Here is a 15,515-nt window from a genome sequence, read left to right on the forward strand (position 1 = left end):
GCTCAGCGTGGTGTCTCCCCCCCCCCCCCAGGTACAGGAAGAAAATGTGAAAACAATGGTCTTGCCCACTTTCCCCTGATCCTCGACCCTTCCCATCCTGATCAACTATGTAAACACCATCAAAACTAAAATTTAAGGCACCCAGCTCCTGGTTTCAGATCAGCTCAGCTCTGGCCATTGTGGCTATGTGGGGAGTGAACCAGTGGAAGGAAGATCTTTGTCTCTCCTTCTCTGTATAAATCCTCCTTTTCAATGAAAATAAAATTTTTAAAATCTAAAGGGCCATATAATCCTAATTATATGATACAGAGACTGAAGAGGAAGTGATGTCAGGTTGGCCAAGGGCTATATAGGCAATGGCTTTTAAGGGCCATGGAGGTAATCCATTTGATGCTAACGGTGTACGGTGTGAAAACCTTTGGACTGAACAATCTCAAGGCGGAGCTCCCAGTCAGCTATGGGCTCTGAGCGGTAACTCCTACAGCTCATCGGATATAAGCACGGTACCATGCTGGCTAGGCAGGTGCGGTGGGCAGTACATGGTGGGGAGCGGGGGAGTGACAGCCGTGTACTTCCCGCTCAGTCTTCTGACCCCAAACCTTTAGATTAAAAAAGGAAGGCCAACTATGCTGGACACTGGCCTGAAACCCACTGGCATGTATGAGAACTGGGTCTGGCAGTGGGTCAAGTGGAGGAACTTGGGAAAACTCCCCTGGCAGGTCACAGCTCCCGCTGGTGAACACATGGTCCAGACCTGGGGGTCGGACAAGCTGGGCAAAGTAGCTCCAATGGCTGGCTAATGTGTGGATTGGTAATGGAACGGAGTGGACCGGACAGGAATGAGCAAACCTTAGCCCACAGGCAAAATTAGAAATCAGGATGGAGCACAGGTCATGCCGAGCTAGGCTCTTGCACCTACTGGTCTGCGTGAGCCAGGGACCACAGCATCTAGGGCAGGGGCCAGGACAGGCGAGGGGCTGAGCCAAGCTGAGTCAGAGCAACCACTGGCATGCGTGCAATCAATGGCTGGGAACAGGCCCAGTTGGGGAGCTAAGGGGTCACCCTAGCTGGGTTGAGAGCCCCACCAAAGACCGCGGGGGCTGGAATGGGAGCTGCGTTCTGATCTGGATATGGCTGCAGTACACCTAGTCAGGCTAGACTCCAGCACCATCTGGTTCTCTGGAGAACCAGGGTAGATGTGGGATGGACTAGGCTAGGTCTCAACCCCTACTGAGCCATGGTTGAGCTGTGTTTGGGTATGGACGAGCCATGGCTGGGCTAAAACATCCAATAGTAAGAACCAGATTGGGTTGAAGGCCAGTCAGGAAAGGCCACTGTTCCTACTAGGACAGGGGGTGAACTGAGTAGGGCTGGCTCATGGAAGCCCTGGTATGCACGAAATCTGGCATTGGGAGGGGTTCTGATGGAGGAGCCTGGGCAACTCCTCAGGCAGGACACAGTCCCTGCAGGTAAGCGCAAGAAGCATGATAGGAAACAGCCCAGAACAGGCCATAGAAAGTTTCCCACTGGCATACATCTGGCATGGGTCAGGCGCAGGCCAGGCTGAACCATTTCATATCACCCACTGGCGAATCTGAGCAGCAGAAGAGAGTGTGGATCGAGCCAGGTTTGGTCGCGACAAAAACCAGTGCACATTATGGAATGCAAAGGTGAGGTGACCGGTACCAGATGTGACCGCAGCGCCCAACAGCACAGATGAGAACCAGGGAGGGAGAGGGCGGAGCCGGCAGGGAGAACATGGGGGTGTGTCCCCTGCTGGACAGCTACTCCCACTGGAGAACATGAGCTGGGATGGGGGCAGACCAGACTTAGCAGGGTTACAACACCTGTGCGCCTCATGTGGACTAGATCAGGGAAAAACCAGGCTGGGCTGATTGTTCCTATTGGCACAAACAAAAATGAGAGTGGGTGTGGGTTGGTTGGGCTTAGCCGCAGCATCTGCTGGCAGAAGCTGGCACTGGGGGCCAATTCTGTCAAGTTAAACTGCAGAACCACCTGGAGAGTGCATAATCCGGGAATGGGAGTGGCCCAGGAGGGAAATTGTGGGCTCCTCCCTCTTGGGTTACCGCTCCCACTGGAGGGCATGAAAACCAGGACAGGGGCTGGGGTGGCTAGACACAAAGACACCCAACAGCACCTGTGTGGGCTGGAAAGTTGGGCTGGTTGGTTGAACTAGGCTTCAATGCCCATTGACATGTAGGAGAGCTGAATGGGATGTGGGACAGACTGGACCAGCCTGCTGTATATACTGGTAAGCATGGGAACCAGGGTAGGGGGCAGGCCTGGTGGGGGTAATGGGGAGTCACCCCGACTAGGTTGCAGCTCCCACTGGTTTGTGTGAGGGCCAAGTGTGTGGTGGGCAGAATCAGGCTGCACTGCAACACCCATTGGTTTCAGTGGAAGACAGGGCTGTTAACACAACCAACTCAGCAATTGCAACCACCAGCTGATTGGGGTGATGGACTGTACCGGGCCCTGTACTTGCTAATACATACAAGAATCTGGTCTGGGAACACCTCAGACAGTTTCTTTGGGGATCTCCCCAATCGTACTGCTGGACTCAGAACCCTAACCATGAAAAGACAGAGGACAGAACAAGTCAGTTAACTACCCCAGCTATATGTTGGCAGTGAAAAACTGGGCAAACGGAGACTCTATGATGGACTATGTCAATCAGTGGATACCTCAGCGACCTCATCGTGTCTGGAATGGCAAGATTGGCAATAATTCATAACTGGTGAACTACCAAAATCACTTGAGCAAGACCCTCGGAGCATGCCCCACATCAGAGACCTGGGGTGGATGGGAAACTGGGTGGGTCTTCTCCCTTTATCTCCCCCTTTACCCCTGATACATGAAAAAAACAAAGTGGAAATAATAGTCTGACCCACTTTCCTGTAGCCCTTGAATCTTTTTGCCCCAATTAACTATGTAAAGACTGTTAAACATGTAATTAAAAAATGGAAAAAGAAAAAATAAGAGCGAGGCCAGCGTTGGGGCGGATCCCACAACCTCACTGTCTGTGGTGCTGGCGTCCTATACGGGAACAGGTTCAGTTCCTGGCCGCTTCACTTCTAGTCCAGCTCCCTGCTAACGGCCTGCGAAGGCAGCAGAGGGTGGCCCGTGCCTGGGCCTCCGCACCCGCGTGGCAGACGCAGAAGGGGGAGGCGGAGGTCCTCGTCCAGGAGCAGCAGGGACAGCAGGGACAGGATGCTATGAAACGAGGCGCCCGAGGAAGCCAGGCCCTTCACGCCTCCCTCTCGGCCCACCACAGACCCTGTTGCATCTGTCCCTTCCCAAAGGCCTCTGGAAGAAAACGGTCAAACGCCCTGCTCGGAACTGTGTGCCGCAGGAGGGGTGATTGCACGCGGCCATCCAGGCCGGACGGGGCCGCCTCAGGCCAGCCCCGACCCCACCCGGGCGCGACCGCGCACGCCGCGTCCTGTTCCCTCCGCCACCGCCAGGCGGCGCCGCGGGGCGGCCGGGGCTGCGCGTGCGCGGAGCCTGCCGGTCCTGCCGTCAGCGCCGGCGGCCGTGCGCCCTCTCCTCCCGGTATGAAGACGGCCGCGCGGGGAGCCGGGAGCGAGGGGCGGCCGCAGCGGGGCGTCTGCGTCCTCTGCGGGCTGCCCGCGGCCGGCAAATCGACCTTGGCGCGCGCCCTCGGCCAGCGGCTGCGGCGGGAGCGCGGCTGGGCCGTGGGCGTCCTCTCCTATGACGACGTCCTCCCGGACGCGATCCTGGCTGGAGACGGAGCGGTGTGTACGGGGCGGGGCCTGGCGCACAGACGGGGCGGGGCCCGGGGAGGCGGGGCCTGGGGCAGGTGGGGCGGGGGCGCGGGGGCGGGGCCTGGTGACATGGGGCGGGGCCGGGGCGGAGTCGCAGGGGCGGGGCCTCGGGCAGGCGGGGCGGGTCCCAGGAGGCGGGGCCTGGCTCAGGTGGGGTGAAGACGGGACCATTTCTGCGCGTGCGCAGGCTGGGTCGCTTGGCTGATGGCGAGTGTGCACTGTGTAGTGGACTAGGCCTGGTGGGGGGACCCTGAGAAGGCCGCCCCGGAGTCCTGCAGGCCGAGGGGACCGGAGCACAGCGGCTTGGAGGCTTGCGGGACCAGCGGCCCCAGGGCTCCGAGGGCAGAGTGTGGGATGGGGCAGGGTAGAGCTGGCGACCACCCTCCTCCTCGCGGCCTGGCGTGATGGCGATTCGGGGTTCTTTTGTAGCCATCCCGATGGAAGCTGCTGCGGCACGAGCTGCTCAAGTACCTGGAGTGCTTCCTGGCGGCCGTGGCCGACGGCTGCGGGATGTCCGCCCCGCCCGGCAGCACCGCCGCAGTGTGGACCGACTTCACAGCCTGCCTGCGCGCCCAGGACCTCGTCCAGCCCGCAGCCCCGGAGCCCCGGGCCGGCCACCCGTTAACCAAAACGGCGGCCTCTCGACCGTTGTTCTTGCTGCTAGATGACAACTTCTATTATCAGAGTATGAGATACGAAGTCTACCAGGTGGCTCGGAAATGTAATTCCAACTTTTCGTTTCTCTAAACCATGGAGGCAGTGATTGGCGTTGTCAGAATCGCTGGCCTCTCCAGCGGCAGTGTAATTGGATTAGCAGGTTTATAGGGAACGCATTCCTTTGGGGTACCTGATACTCGGATTGCAGATGGAGTCTGCATTTGCACCGTAGCTGTTTATTCTGGGAAGCATCACGTGGGTGATTGTGTGGTTTTCAACTGTTTGCAGATTCCTTGGGCTTTTGCCAGCTCTTTTTAGACTGTCCCCTCGAGACGTGCTTGCAGAGGAATGGCCTGCGACCGCTGGCACTGCCCGCCGAGACCATCTGCCTGATGGCAAGCAGGATAGAAAGGCCCAACCCTGAGAAGAACTCTTGGGAACGCCACAGCCTCACAATCCAGGGTCCCGCCTGTTCCCCCGAGGCAAGGTACCTGCCGATCCCTCGCTGCCCCCGGGACGGGCACCCTGCTGAACACCTTCTCCTTAGCTTGGTGGCACCCTGTGGGTGGGGAAGGCAGGCGGGTCCCTGGGCCCCTGGCATCCGAGCTGGGAGCAGGTGTCTGTCATGGCTGGCCTCCAGAGGTCAGTGTGGGGAGCCCGTGGTCCTTCGGTGTCAGGAGTGCTGCGTGCCCCTTGCATGTCTGTGAGGCTCGCTGGGGCTCCTGTTGGCTTCTGCGGCTTCCGCCTCATGGTTTGTGTCCCAGAGTCCGAGCAGTGTGTCTCCAGTTGAAGCGTTGTTGGAGAAACATTTGTTCTTCTGTGTCTGCACTTTCACTGTAGCCCCTGGCTACCTGCAGCTGTTCTTAAGTGCAGCTAAGTCAGTTGAACACCCGTATTTTAAATTTTTCTAATTTAACTTATATTTATTGAAGAGACACACAGAGCTCCCATCTGCTCACTCCTCACGTGTCCACAGCAGCCGAGACTGGGTCAAGGTCAGCACCGGGAGTGGGGTGCTCCATGTGGGTGACAGGGACTCAGCCCCCTGCCGCCTGCCAGGGGCTGTGTCCGTGGGAAGCTGGAGCTTGGCACTGAGCCCACGTAGTCCCACATGAAACAGAAGCCGTGGGGCTGGCCTCTTCAACACCAGGCCAGAGCCCCACCCCTTCGCTTGGTTCCTGTGCATTTAAGCTCAGCCTTCTGTGGCTCACGGCACCGAACTGCGCGCTGCAGTTCTACAGCCCACGGTTCCTCACATGCCTGCCTGTTGCCCGTGGGGGCAGAGCAGTTTTTCAAAGGCCAGTTGTTAAAACTTGTCTTTCAGAACATTTAGTTCCCAAGAGAGTTTCCCTTCCTTTTATAAAACTGGCCTACTAGGAGGCCGCATGGTGCCTAGCCAGGTTAACCTCCACCTGCCACCCCGGCGTCCTGTATGAGTACTTACACGGCTGCCCCACTTCCAGCCTGGCAGCAGATGGCCCAGTGCCTGGGTCCCTGCGCCCACGTGGACAGCCTGGCTGGAGCGCCCCGCCCTGGCTGTTGTGGACATGTGAGGGGTGGGCAGATGGGAGCACTCTCTGTCTCTTGACTAACTATATTAAGTTAAATTTTCAGTGTATCTTCTGGGAGAAGCTCCGAGCTACTGGCTGCATCCTGGTCCAGTCCTGCCAGCAGATAGATGATCCCCCTGTAACTCCAAATCAGTCTTTGAAAAAGAATCAAACAATGAAAGAAACATTCAAAACAAAGCGAAAAGGAAAGCACAAAACAACCCCCAAACATTCAAATTGGATTGAGTTGGCCGTTTCTGGTGCTGTGTGGGAAGTGGCTCCTGGGAGATTCCTGGTTTTAGCTTATCATGATCCCTGAAGCACACCAGCTGCCCGCTGCTCCTTCTGGAGTCTAACAGGTGGTTCCGTGTCCTGCGAGAGCAGGGTAAGGTTTCCACTGCTGCTGCGAGAGCCTCAAGCTGGTCCTTCCCTTACCACCCTCTGCAGTTTTGCTTGAGGTTTTAAGAACCTGGTCAGCTGGCGCTCGGAGCAGTCCCAGCACGGCCGTGAATGGGCCATGGGACAGCCAGGAGCCCGTGCTGGAAGCTGAATGATGACCTGAAGGCCTTAACCCTTGTTAGAACCACTCTTTGAGGGTAGAGCGCATGATGCCCATTTTATAGACTGGATAACTAAGACCCAGGTAGGTAAGTAACATGACCCCGGTTGTCAGTGTTGGTGAAATTTGGACCCAGTACTATCTCACTTCAGGCCCTGGGCTCATTGCTTTTGTTTAAGATTTATTTGTTGATTTGAAGGACAGAGTTACAGAGAAAAGATTCCCTCCCCACATGGCTGCAGTAGCCGGGGCTGGGCCAGGCCAAAGCCAGGCACCTAGACGTCCACCTGCGTCTGCTCTGAGTGGAGGCTCCAGCGCTTGGCCCGTCTGCTGCCTTCCCTGGCGCATTAGCTGGGAGTTGGGACCAGGTGGAGGCTTCTGCTTTGGCTTGGAAGTGGAAGATTCCTTTTCTTAAAGGATGCTGGGTTAGAGCAGCTTTACTCCTCTGAGCTTCCCGTTAGTATCTGTCAGTGCAGGTCCTTCACACACGGAGGCGTCTCTCGTGAGGACTGCGCGTATTTTTATGCCACTTTCTCTGCAGCCCGGAAGTGATGGACTTGCTGCTGACGGCGATGGAGCATCCAGTGAAACACGCTGAGGAAAACGTGGCGCAGAAGGTCAGTGGTGCGGCGGAGGCTTCGTGCAGATGCAACGGGGCAGCTTTTCCCGACAAGAGCTTTGTCCTGCAGAAACCTGAGTGGCTGGGTCACGGGCCATTCTGATGGCATTCCGCTGCATCTCCTCGGGGCAGTGTGCCTGGGCTGGTGATGGCAGCGTGAAACGGACAAGGACCGGGCAGCTTACAGCAGCTGCCACCCTCACAGCTAGCGCCTGGCTTTCCCACGCCATGCCCTGCCTGGGTGGGCTCAGCTTGTCACCTCCAAACCCAAGCCACCCGACTGCATTACTGTCCCAACAGCATCTGTCTTTCACAGGAAGCAGACAGGATTATTTGTTCGGCCAACATCCTTCACAGAGCTGACCAGACGCTACGGAGAGTCGTCTCTCAGATAATGAAGGAAGCGAAAGGTGCGTGAGTAGTTCCTGCCGTGTCCTTGATGTGACCTGACTCATTGGTGCTTTCTTTGGCACACAAGTACTTTATGGGAATTTTTATTTTAAGATCCATTTTATTTGTTTGAAAGGCAGAGTGACAGAAAGTGAGGGACATAGAAATTTCTGTCCACTGGTTCACTCCTGAAATGGCTGCAACAGCCAGGGTCAGGCCAGGCCAAAGCCAACAACCTGCAACTCTATCTGGGTCTCTCATGGGGATGGCAGGGACGAAAGGACCCTTGGGCCGGCACCTGCAGGGACCTGAGCCCTTGGGTCGGCAACCGCAGGGACCTGAGCCCTTTGGCCGGCACTTGCAGGGATCAGTGTCCTTGGGTCGGCACCTGCAGGGACCTGAACCCTTGAGCCGGCACCTGCAGGGACCTGAGCCCTTGGGTTAGCACCTGCAGGGACCTGAGCCCTTTGGCCAGCACTTGCAGGGACCAGTGTCCTTGGGTCGGCACCTGCAGGGACCTGAGACCTTGCGCTGGCACCTGCTGTCCTGGCAGAGGCCTCAGCAGCAAGCTGGATCACAAGGGGTGCAGCCAGCAAGCAGAGCAGCGTTCAGACTTGGGATGCCCGCATTGGAGGCAGTGGCTACCCCACTAAGGCACAACAGCTGCCCTTTGTAGCTTTCAGCCATGACTTTCCTATTACATTTTGTTTATTCAGTTTGGCTAAATAAATAAGAATATAAAAATATTAAAATCCAGCCCTTGGAACTCGATACTCAGCCTTTCATCTATCCAGTAATGTTTCCTCAGTACCTACTCCATGCTTGCCCATATTACAGATGCTGGGGCCAGAGAACCTTCTCGTGAGGAGACAAAATAGGAATTCTAAGTGTCTGTGTTCTGTGCATATATGTTGGGTAAGGCAGCATGGAGTACTGGAAGGATTTCTCTTTCTTCCTTTTTTTTTTTTTTTTACTTTTAAGTTACAGATACTTCACTGTCCAATAGTCACAATAGCAGGAGCAGGACTGGTTCAGACCTGGGAGCCAGGAGCCCTGTCCGGGTCTCCCACACGGGTGCAGGGCCCAAGCACTTGGGCCAGTCTCTGCTGTTTTCCCAGGCCATTAGCAGGGAGCTGGAATGGAATGGAACAGCCAAGACTCAACCTGGGGCCTATATGGGATGCCAGCACCACAGGCAGAGGATTAGCCCACTACATCCCAGTCCTGCCCCTGGACTTATTTCAGAAACACGATCAGGAAGGCATCCTGGCGACCTTTGGACAAAGGTGTGAAGTGAAGGTTATGAGCAGGATTGCTGCAGGGAGGGGACGGGCCAGTGCAGGAGCGCAGAGGGGAAGCTGTGTGTGGTGGCCCGGAAGCACAAGGCGAGAAGGAAGGGCACGAGTGAGGTTAGCAGCGTTTGCACGAGGTCGACGGTGTGCGTGGAACGCACACACCAGGTGAGATGTGTTGTGACTAGTTTTATAATTCCTATAGGTTTTGAACCTTGAACTCTGCTGTATAAAAAATGCCGCTGCTAGCATTTCTTTAGTTCTTGCTTTATGTGCTAAATGATTTACACAGTGTCCACTTGGAAGGTGTAGCTTTACAAACAGGGAGCTTGACAGAGGCAGGACGGCTGCCGCGTGTCTGGGCAGCCTGGCATTCAGGGTGAAGTCTGATTCTAGTCTGTTTTCCTTCACTGCCTCCCACATCATCCCATTTCTACCCTTACAAAAGCTTAGGCAGGGCTGGTACGTGGCACAGTGGGTTAACAGCTGCCCGCAGCACAGCCATCCCGGTGTGTTCTACTTCCTGCCCCATTGTTCCGCCTCTGATCCAGCTCCCTGTTGATGGGCCAAAATGGCTGAAGTCTTTGGGTCCCTGCACCCACAGATGGAGTTCCAGGCCTGGCTTTGGTCTAGCCCAGCCTCAGCTGTTGCAGTCATTTGGGGAGTGAAACTGCCAACGGAACATCTGTCTCTTCCTTTCTCTGTAACTCTGGCTTGCCAATAAACCTGAGGGGAAAAAACAGCAAGGAGCTCAAGCCATTGGAACAGCAATTATGTGCTACTAAAATTGTGTTTCTGACATTTTTTTAAAGATTTATTTGTTTACTTTGAAAGGCAGAGGAGACAGTGGGAGGGACTCTTCCTCTCCAGCTATGGCCAGGAACAGGCCAGAGCCCATTCATCTGCTTCTCCCACATGGGCGGCAGCAGCCCAAACCTTGACCCCTGTTAGACTGCTTTTCCCAGCCCGTTAGCAGCGAGCTGCATCAGAAGTGGAGCGATCGGGGCCCGGCGGCGTGGCCTAGCGGCTAAAGTCCTCGCCTTGAAAGCCCCGGGATCCCATATGGGCGCCGGTTCTAATCCCGGCAGCTCCACTTCCCTTCCAGCTCCCTGCTTGTGGCCTGGGAAAGCAGTCGAGGACGGCCCAAAGCTTTGGGACCCTGCACCCGCGTGGGAGACCCGGAAGAGGTTCCTGGTCCCGGCATCGGATTGGCACGTACCGGCCCGTTGCGGCGCACTTGGGGAGTGAAACATCGGATGGAAGATCTTCCTCTCTGTCTCTCCTCCTCTCTGTATATCTGGCCTTAATAAAATGAATAAATCATTGAAAAAAAAAAAAAAGAAGAAGTTCCTGCTTTAAAAAAAAAAGTGGAGCGATCAAGACAGGAACCAGTGCCCACATATGGTGCCAGCATCTCAGGTAGCAGCATTATGGGCTGTGCCACGATGCAGGCCCCTCAAACTTGATTTGTAATCATGATCCCTTAGTTGGTTTTATATTGCAGTTGTTTATAACCCAGAGCACAAACTCAAGTTTCGTGAGACACGTCACGTGCTTAGTGAACGCTATGCTGCTGCTCTGTGTGTCGCAGAGAACACTGATGGCTACTCACTAATGGGTTGCAACCTAGTTTGAAAAACAGGACTGGAAGAGAAAGGGCAAGGATTAACAAGAAGTTAGATTCTTGTAAGGTACTTGACATTTTTCCATTCTGCCTATAAAATGACGGGAGGAAAGGAAGAGTTATGCCAAAGCTTCTGGATTCGTTTCTGATTCATTTAAAAAGTCCACACTTTAGGGGACAGGGCAAGATTCCAGGTCTGTGTTATATAAAACTAAACATGGAGTTCCTCCCTGCCATCAAGGGTAAAAATACAACCCACAGGCGGGAAAAAAGATTTGTGAACATGTCTCAAAGGAACTTGTTTCCAAAAACATATGAAAATTCTTAACAGTGATAAACACAACCCACCTTTTAAAAAGACTTATTTTAATTGGAAAGGCATATTTAGAGGAGAGACAGAAAATCTTCCATCTGCTGGTTCACTCTCCAAATGGCAACAGCCAGAGCTGAGCCGATCTGAAGTCAGGAGCCAGGAGCCTCCTCCAGGTCTCCCACACAAGTGCAGGGTCCCAAGGCCACCTCTGGGTCTCCCATGTGGGTGCAGGGTCCCAAGGCCGCCTCTGGCTCTCTAATGTGGGTGCAGGGTTCCAAGGCTTTGGGCCATCCTCTAGTGCTTTCCCAGGCCACAAGCAGGGAGCTGGATGAGAACTGGAGCAGCTGGGACATGAACTCTGGCCCATAGGATATGGCACTTGGAGTGGAAGATTAACCAATTGAGCCATTGCACTAGTCCCAACCCCTTTTTAATATGGGCAAACAAGGCAGGGATTTGGCCTATTGTTAACACAGCATTTGGGATGCCTGAACCCCATCTGGAGTTCCTGAGTTCTGACTCCGTTCCCACTATCAGCTTGCTGTGAGTGTAGGCCTTAGGAAGCGGCGGTGATGGCTCCAGTGGCTGCATCCTGGAATCTTCTGTGCCTAGCTCCCTTTTGGCCTGACCCAGCCCTGCCCACTGTGGGCATTTGGTGAGTAACCCAGCTAATGGGAGTTCTATTTCCTAAATAATTAAATAAATTCGGAAATAAAAATGGTTAAAGGACCTCAATACAGTTCCTTAGGGAAGACACAGGAGCACAAATAGCCAATAATCACACAGGCCCAAGAAAAATGGAAAAAACCCTAATACAGAAACTTTGTGCAGCAGTGTTTACAGCAGCATTCTTCATAAAAGCAAAATGTCTACAAACCAAAGAGACAAAATGTGTCCCTAATATACAAAGTAGTATTGTCTGTCCCTAAAGTGACATGTTACGTGCTGCTGCGTGGAAAACTGAGAAAATGTGATGCCAGAGGCCAGTCACAGAAGACCTCATCTCTGCCATGTGAGGTGTCCACCAGAGCCGGGACTAGAGATGACAGGCGCTTGGGGGTCAGTGGTGGGGACAGAGGACCAGGAGGAAGGTGATGCATGAAGGGTTAGTTTTGGAGATGATAAAAAATACTCTAAAACTGGGCCCGGCGCAGTGGCCTAGCAGCTAAGTCTTTGCCTTGAATGCGCCGGGATCCCATATGGGCGCTGGTTCTAATCCCGGCAGCTCCACTTCCCTTCCAGCTCCCTACTTGTGGCCTGGGAAAGCAGTCAAGGACGGCTCAAAGCCTTGGGACCCTGCACTCGTGTGGGAGACCTGGAGGAAGTTCTTGGCTCCTGGCTCCGGACTGGCACAGCACCGGCTGTTGCACTCACTTGGGGAGTGAATCATCGGATGGAAGATCTTCCTCTCTGTCTCTCCTCCTCTCTGTGTATGTAACTTTGAAATAAAATAAATCTTTAAAAAAATACTCTAAAACTGACAGAACACACATTTGTGAATACACTAAAGAACTGTACAATTTAGATGGGTTGGTTGTATGGCCTATGGCCAATGGCTGCTCTGTTAAATAGAGCAGATATAGAACTTTGAATCATTCACTACATCCAATGTAATATGCTCTAGGTATTGATCAGTTTCAAAATCAAATCGTCATTTTCTGTTTCTGCTTTCAGTAAGAGAGTAATCCAGCCATTGTGGCTCTTGCTCACATATTTCAGTGCAAGTTAAATCCTTCAAATTGTCACTCCATGACTCACTCACACGACCTTTTATGTATATCGTATGCCAACTCAACTGTTAGTCACAGAATTCGGTTTGTCTGATGTTATCAATTCCATTCTTTCTGGACTGATTTAATATGCACAGATAATTTAAATGTATGGTTTCATTTCAGACGAGCAAGTTCCTCCTTCCAGCATGAAGCTTTTGGCAGAAGAACTTAACAAGCTCAAAGCAGAGTTTCTGGAAGACCTACGACAAGGAAACAAAAAACATCTACACTTCCAACAAACCACTGGTGTATCGGACATCATTTCTGATTTTCATCATGAGAAAGAAAACATTGTACAGAAGTATTTGTCAAAGTCACATTAAATCTTCTGAATTTTCAATTAAATGTCTGGTTTTGGTAAGATTTTGCACACTGGTTAGTAACAATTTTATATACTCGATATTTTGTAGACTAATCATGTCAACCGCCACAAAACATTCTTTAAAGAAAAAGCAGCCCACTTGGAAATGCCCATCTGTCCTACAGAAGTCCTTTGTCGGCTGTCCCGTGGCTGACGAAGCCTGGGAGCAGGGCTCCTCCCTGCGGCGCAGACCGCTCTGAGCGGCCTGGGAGGACAGAGCCACCCGAGAGGAACCTGAGCCAGGAGCGGCCAGCTGCCGACACACAGGGCCACTCTGGGCTTTTGCTTATAGTACAGCTCTGTATGGATAAGGCAATCTGCACATCCAAGCCAGCACACTATAAAATCTTTATTAGCATTTTATCTATCAGAAGATTAATAAAAGCAAATTTGATCCTAATTTCAAAAAAAGGAAAATTGAGGTCATTAGAAAGTGTTATTTTTTTATTCATATATTACAAAAGCAAAGCTCATTCCCAAGATGAACTACACACTAGATACAGTTATCTTAGCATTAAACTGCTTTCTGGAATCCCTAAATATAGTGTATTTAACAATAATGCAACTTATTTGTTTTTGCATACAAAATACGTTATTTACTTCGAAGTTCTTATTAACACACATGTGTTCTAGGAAGCATCCCTCCTCTTAGACAAAGGGCAAGGCGTTCACAGGGAATCCTAAAACCACATCCATTTGATAAATATTTTCATAGAACTTAAAATGACACTTATGTTTCAAATTCTTTTTAGTAATATTCCCTTTGTCAAGCAACTCTGCAGACCAATGGTAAAACACTTATTTCTAAAATAAAATAGCACTAGAAACTCAATGGAAATTTTTTCAAAGTAAAAGTCTTGCCTTTACTTTAATCTCAAGAAGTTATAGCTACATACATTAGTAAAATCTGAAATAAAATTATGCCCTGTTAATCTCTTCACAGTTTCTTAAAAAAATATCAGTGGAGATAAATTATCTACCAACTTTAAAAATCTAAACTTATGTTCACTGAACAAAAATAAGTTTAGTTTCACAACATTGCCTTTTAATGGCAAAGTACTATAAATAGTGCATGTTAAATTTCTCCCAGCAACTCATTTCTATAAAATATTCAATTAACAATAAAATGAGAAACATTCAATATGTAAGGGAAGATACTGACATCTTTCCAAATACAGAATTTAACTAAAGGGAGATTTAAATACAACCCTAAATCTTCAAAAAAGTTTAAGGTAGATTTGCTTCAAAAGTTTTAGTGCATTTATAATTATAGCTTTTCAGAATTGACACCTTTGGAATATTAACTGTGCTCTCTTCAGTAATGGGCAAATTAGAAGACTACATTCTAGCTTGCAATGATAAAAACCTCCCATGTCTAAGTTAAGATGCTAAACCAACCACCTTTAGTTGTTCAAAAACAACGCTTTGTCACTGCCCCAATCGACATGTTGGTTCACCCAGAGTTCTCTTTGCTTAATGATTTTTTTTTTCTATTTTGCAGTATTGCTTTTCTTTGAATATAATAAAATAAATCTGCAAAAGCTTCCAAATGACAGCTTGTTTCTTTGTGGCAATCTGGCAAATACCAGAGCCAGTGATACATGTGGAGATTGTTGCACTAGAAGTGGTCAGAGCTGCCAGCGATTTGAAGCCAGGTGGACCAGCTCGGATTCCGGGCCGGGCCGAGGAGGAGTCCATGTGGAGAGTCCCTGGAGCTGCTCCTGACCCGTGAGGATGCAGACAGAGCGCATATCCATGGCTTCCTAGCACGGGAGGGAGGGTAAAGGATCCATGACCTTGGCACTTGGGGTTTATGGGCACATATCACCAATATGTCCTTCTGATTTCCTGTAGTAGCGAGGTCCCTTTTTGGTTAAAAAATGCTTATTAACTGGGAAATTCTCAAGAGGCCAATTCATATTTTCAAGATATGAATCAAATTTAAACTAGGGTTTTTGCAAAGTACAAGAAACCAAGTTAGCAATCTATTTTATTGTTTGACCAACTCTCAAAAGTAAGCTAGTTATCATACAATATAAAAACAATAACCTCTTCAAAATGAGTTCCTCTAGATTTAATAAGTCTTTATAAACACCATGTTTAAATGTAGTTTATATCTATTACCACAAGTTTTTATCCTTTCCTACTAAGGCGACAATTTCATCACAGTTTCCATACAGTGCTATTACTGTACATGAAGAGTGGTACAACTGCAAAGAAGAATTACAGTTTGGATTCACACAAAACATTTGAAATGGCCAACTGTGAGGCAGACATCAGAATCCATGTCATTATTTATGTAAATGCTGCTTCTCCGTCACCTTTTCTGTTGCGTTTCTATACCTACCTTTTCTTGGAAATTATACAATAAATGTATAGAAAGCAGAAAAAGGAAACTTGTATAGTTTGTTTTTTCCCCTAGGAAGGATTGTATTCTAATAAGACGGTGACTGTACCTCTTTGGTCATCAAAGAAACAGAATATAACAGATTCTCACTAGTGTTACTGACTGACTGAACATCGTCTGTCAGAATGAAGGATTAAATGAAAGAGGGAAAAAGGCGTCTAGCGC

General features: G+C 50.8%; 1 protein-coding gene across 1 annotated transcript; it reads left to right on the forward strand.

Moving 5' to 3' along the window:
* Window positions 1–3,534: 3,534 nt before the first annotated feature.
* Window positions 3,535–12,905, forward strand: PSTK (phosphoseryl-tRNA kinase). Its single transcript, XM_004580192.3, has 6 exons — window positions 3,535–3,776; window positions 4,236–4,527; window positions 4,752–4,950; window positions 7,114–7,189; window positions 7,508–7,601; window positions 12,706–12,905. The coding sequence occupies exons 1-6, from the start codon at window positions 3,576–3,578 to the stop codon at window positions 12,903–12,905; spliced, it is 1,062 nt and encodes a 353-aa protein (XP_004580249.3). The 5' UTR covers window positions 3,535–3,575.
* The last annotated feature ends 2,610 nt before the right edge of the window (window positions 12,906–15,515 follow it).

This window comes from Ochotona princeps, chromosome 13, assembly GCF_030435755.1.
Source record: "Ochotona princeps isolate mOchPri1 chromosome 13, mOchPri1.hap1, whole genome shotgun sequence".
NCBI classification, from domain to species: Eukaryota; Metazoa; Chordata; class Mammalia; order Lagomorpha; family Ochotonidae; genus Ochotona; species Ochotona princeps.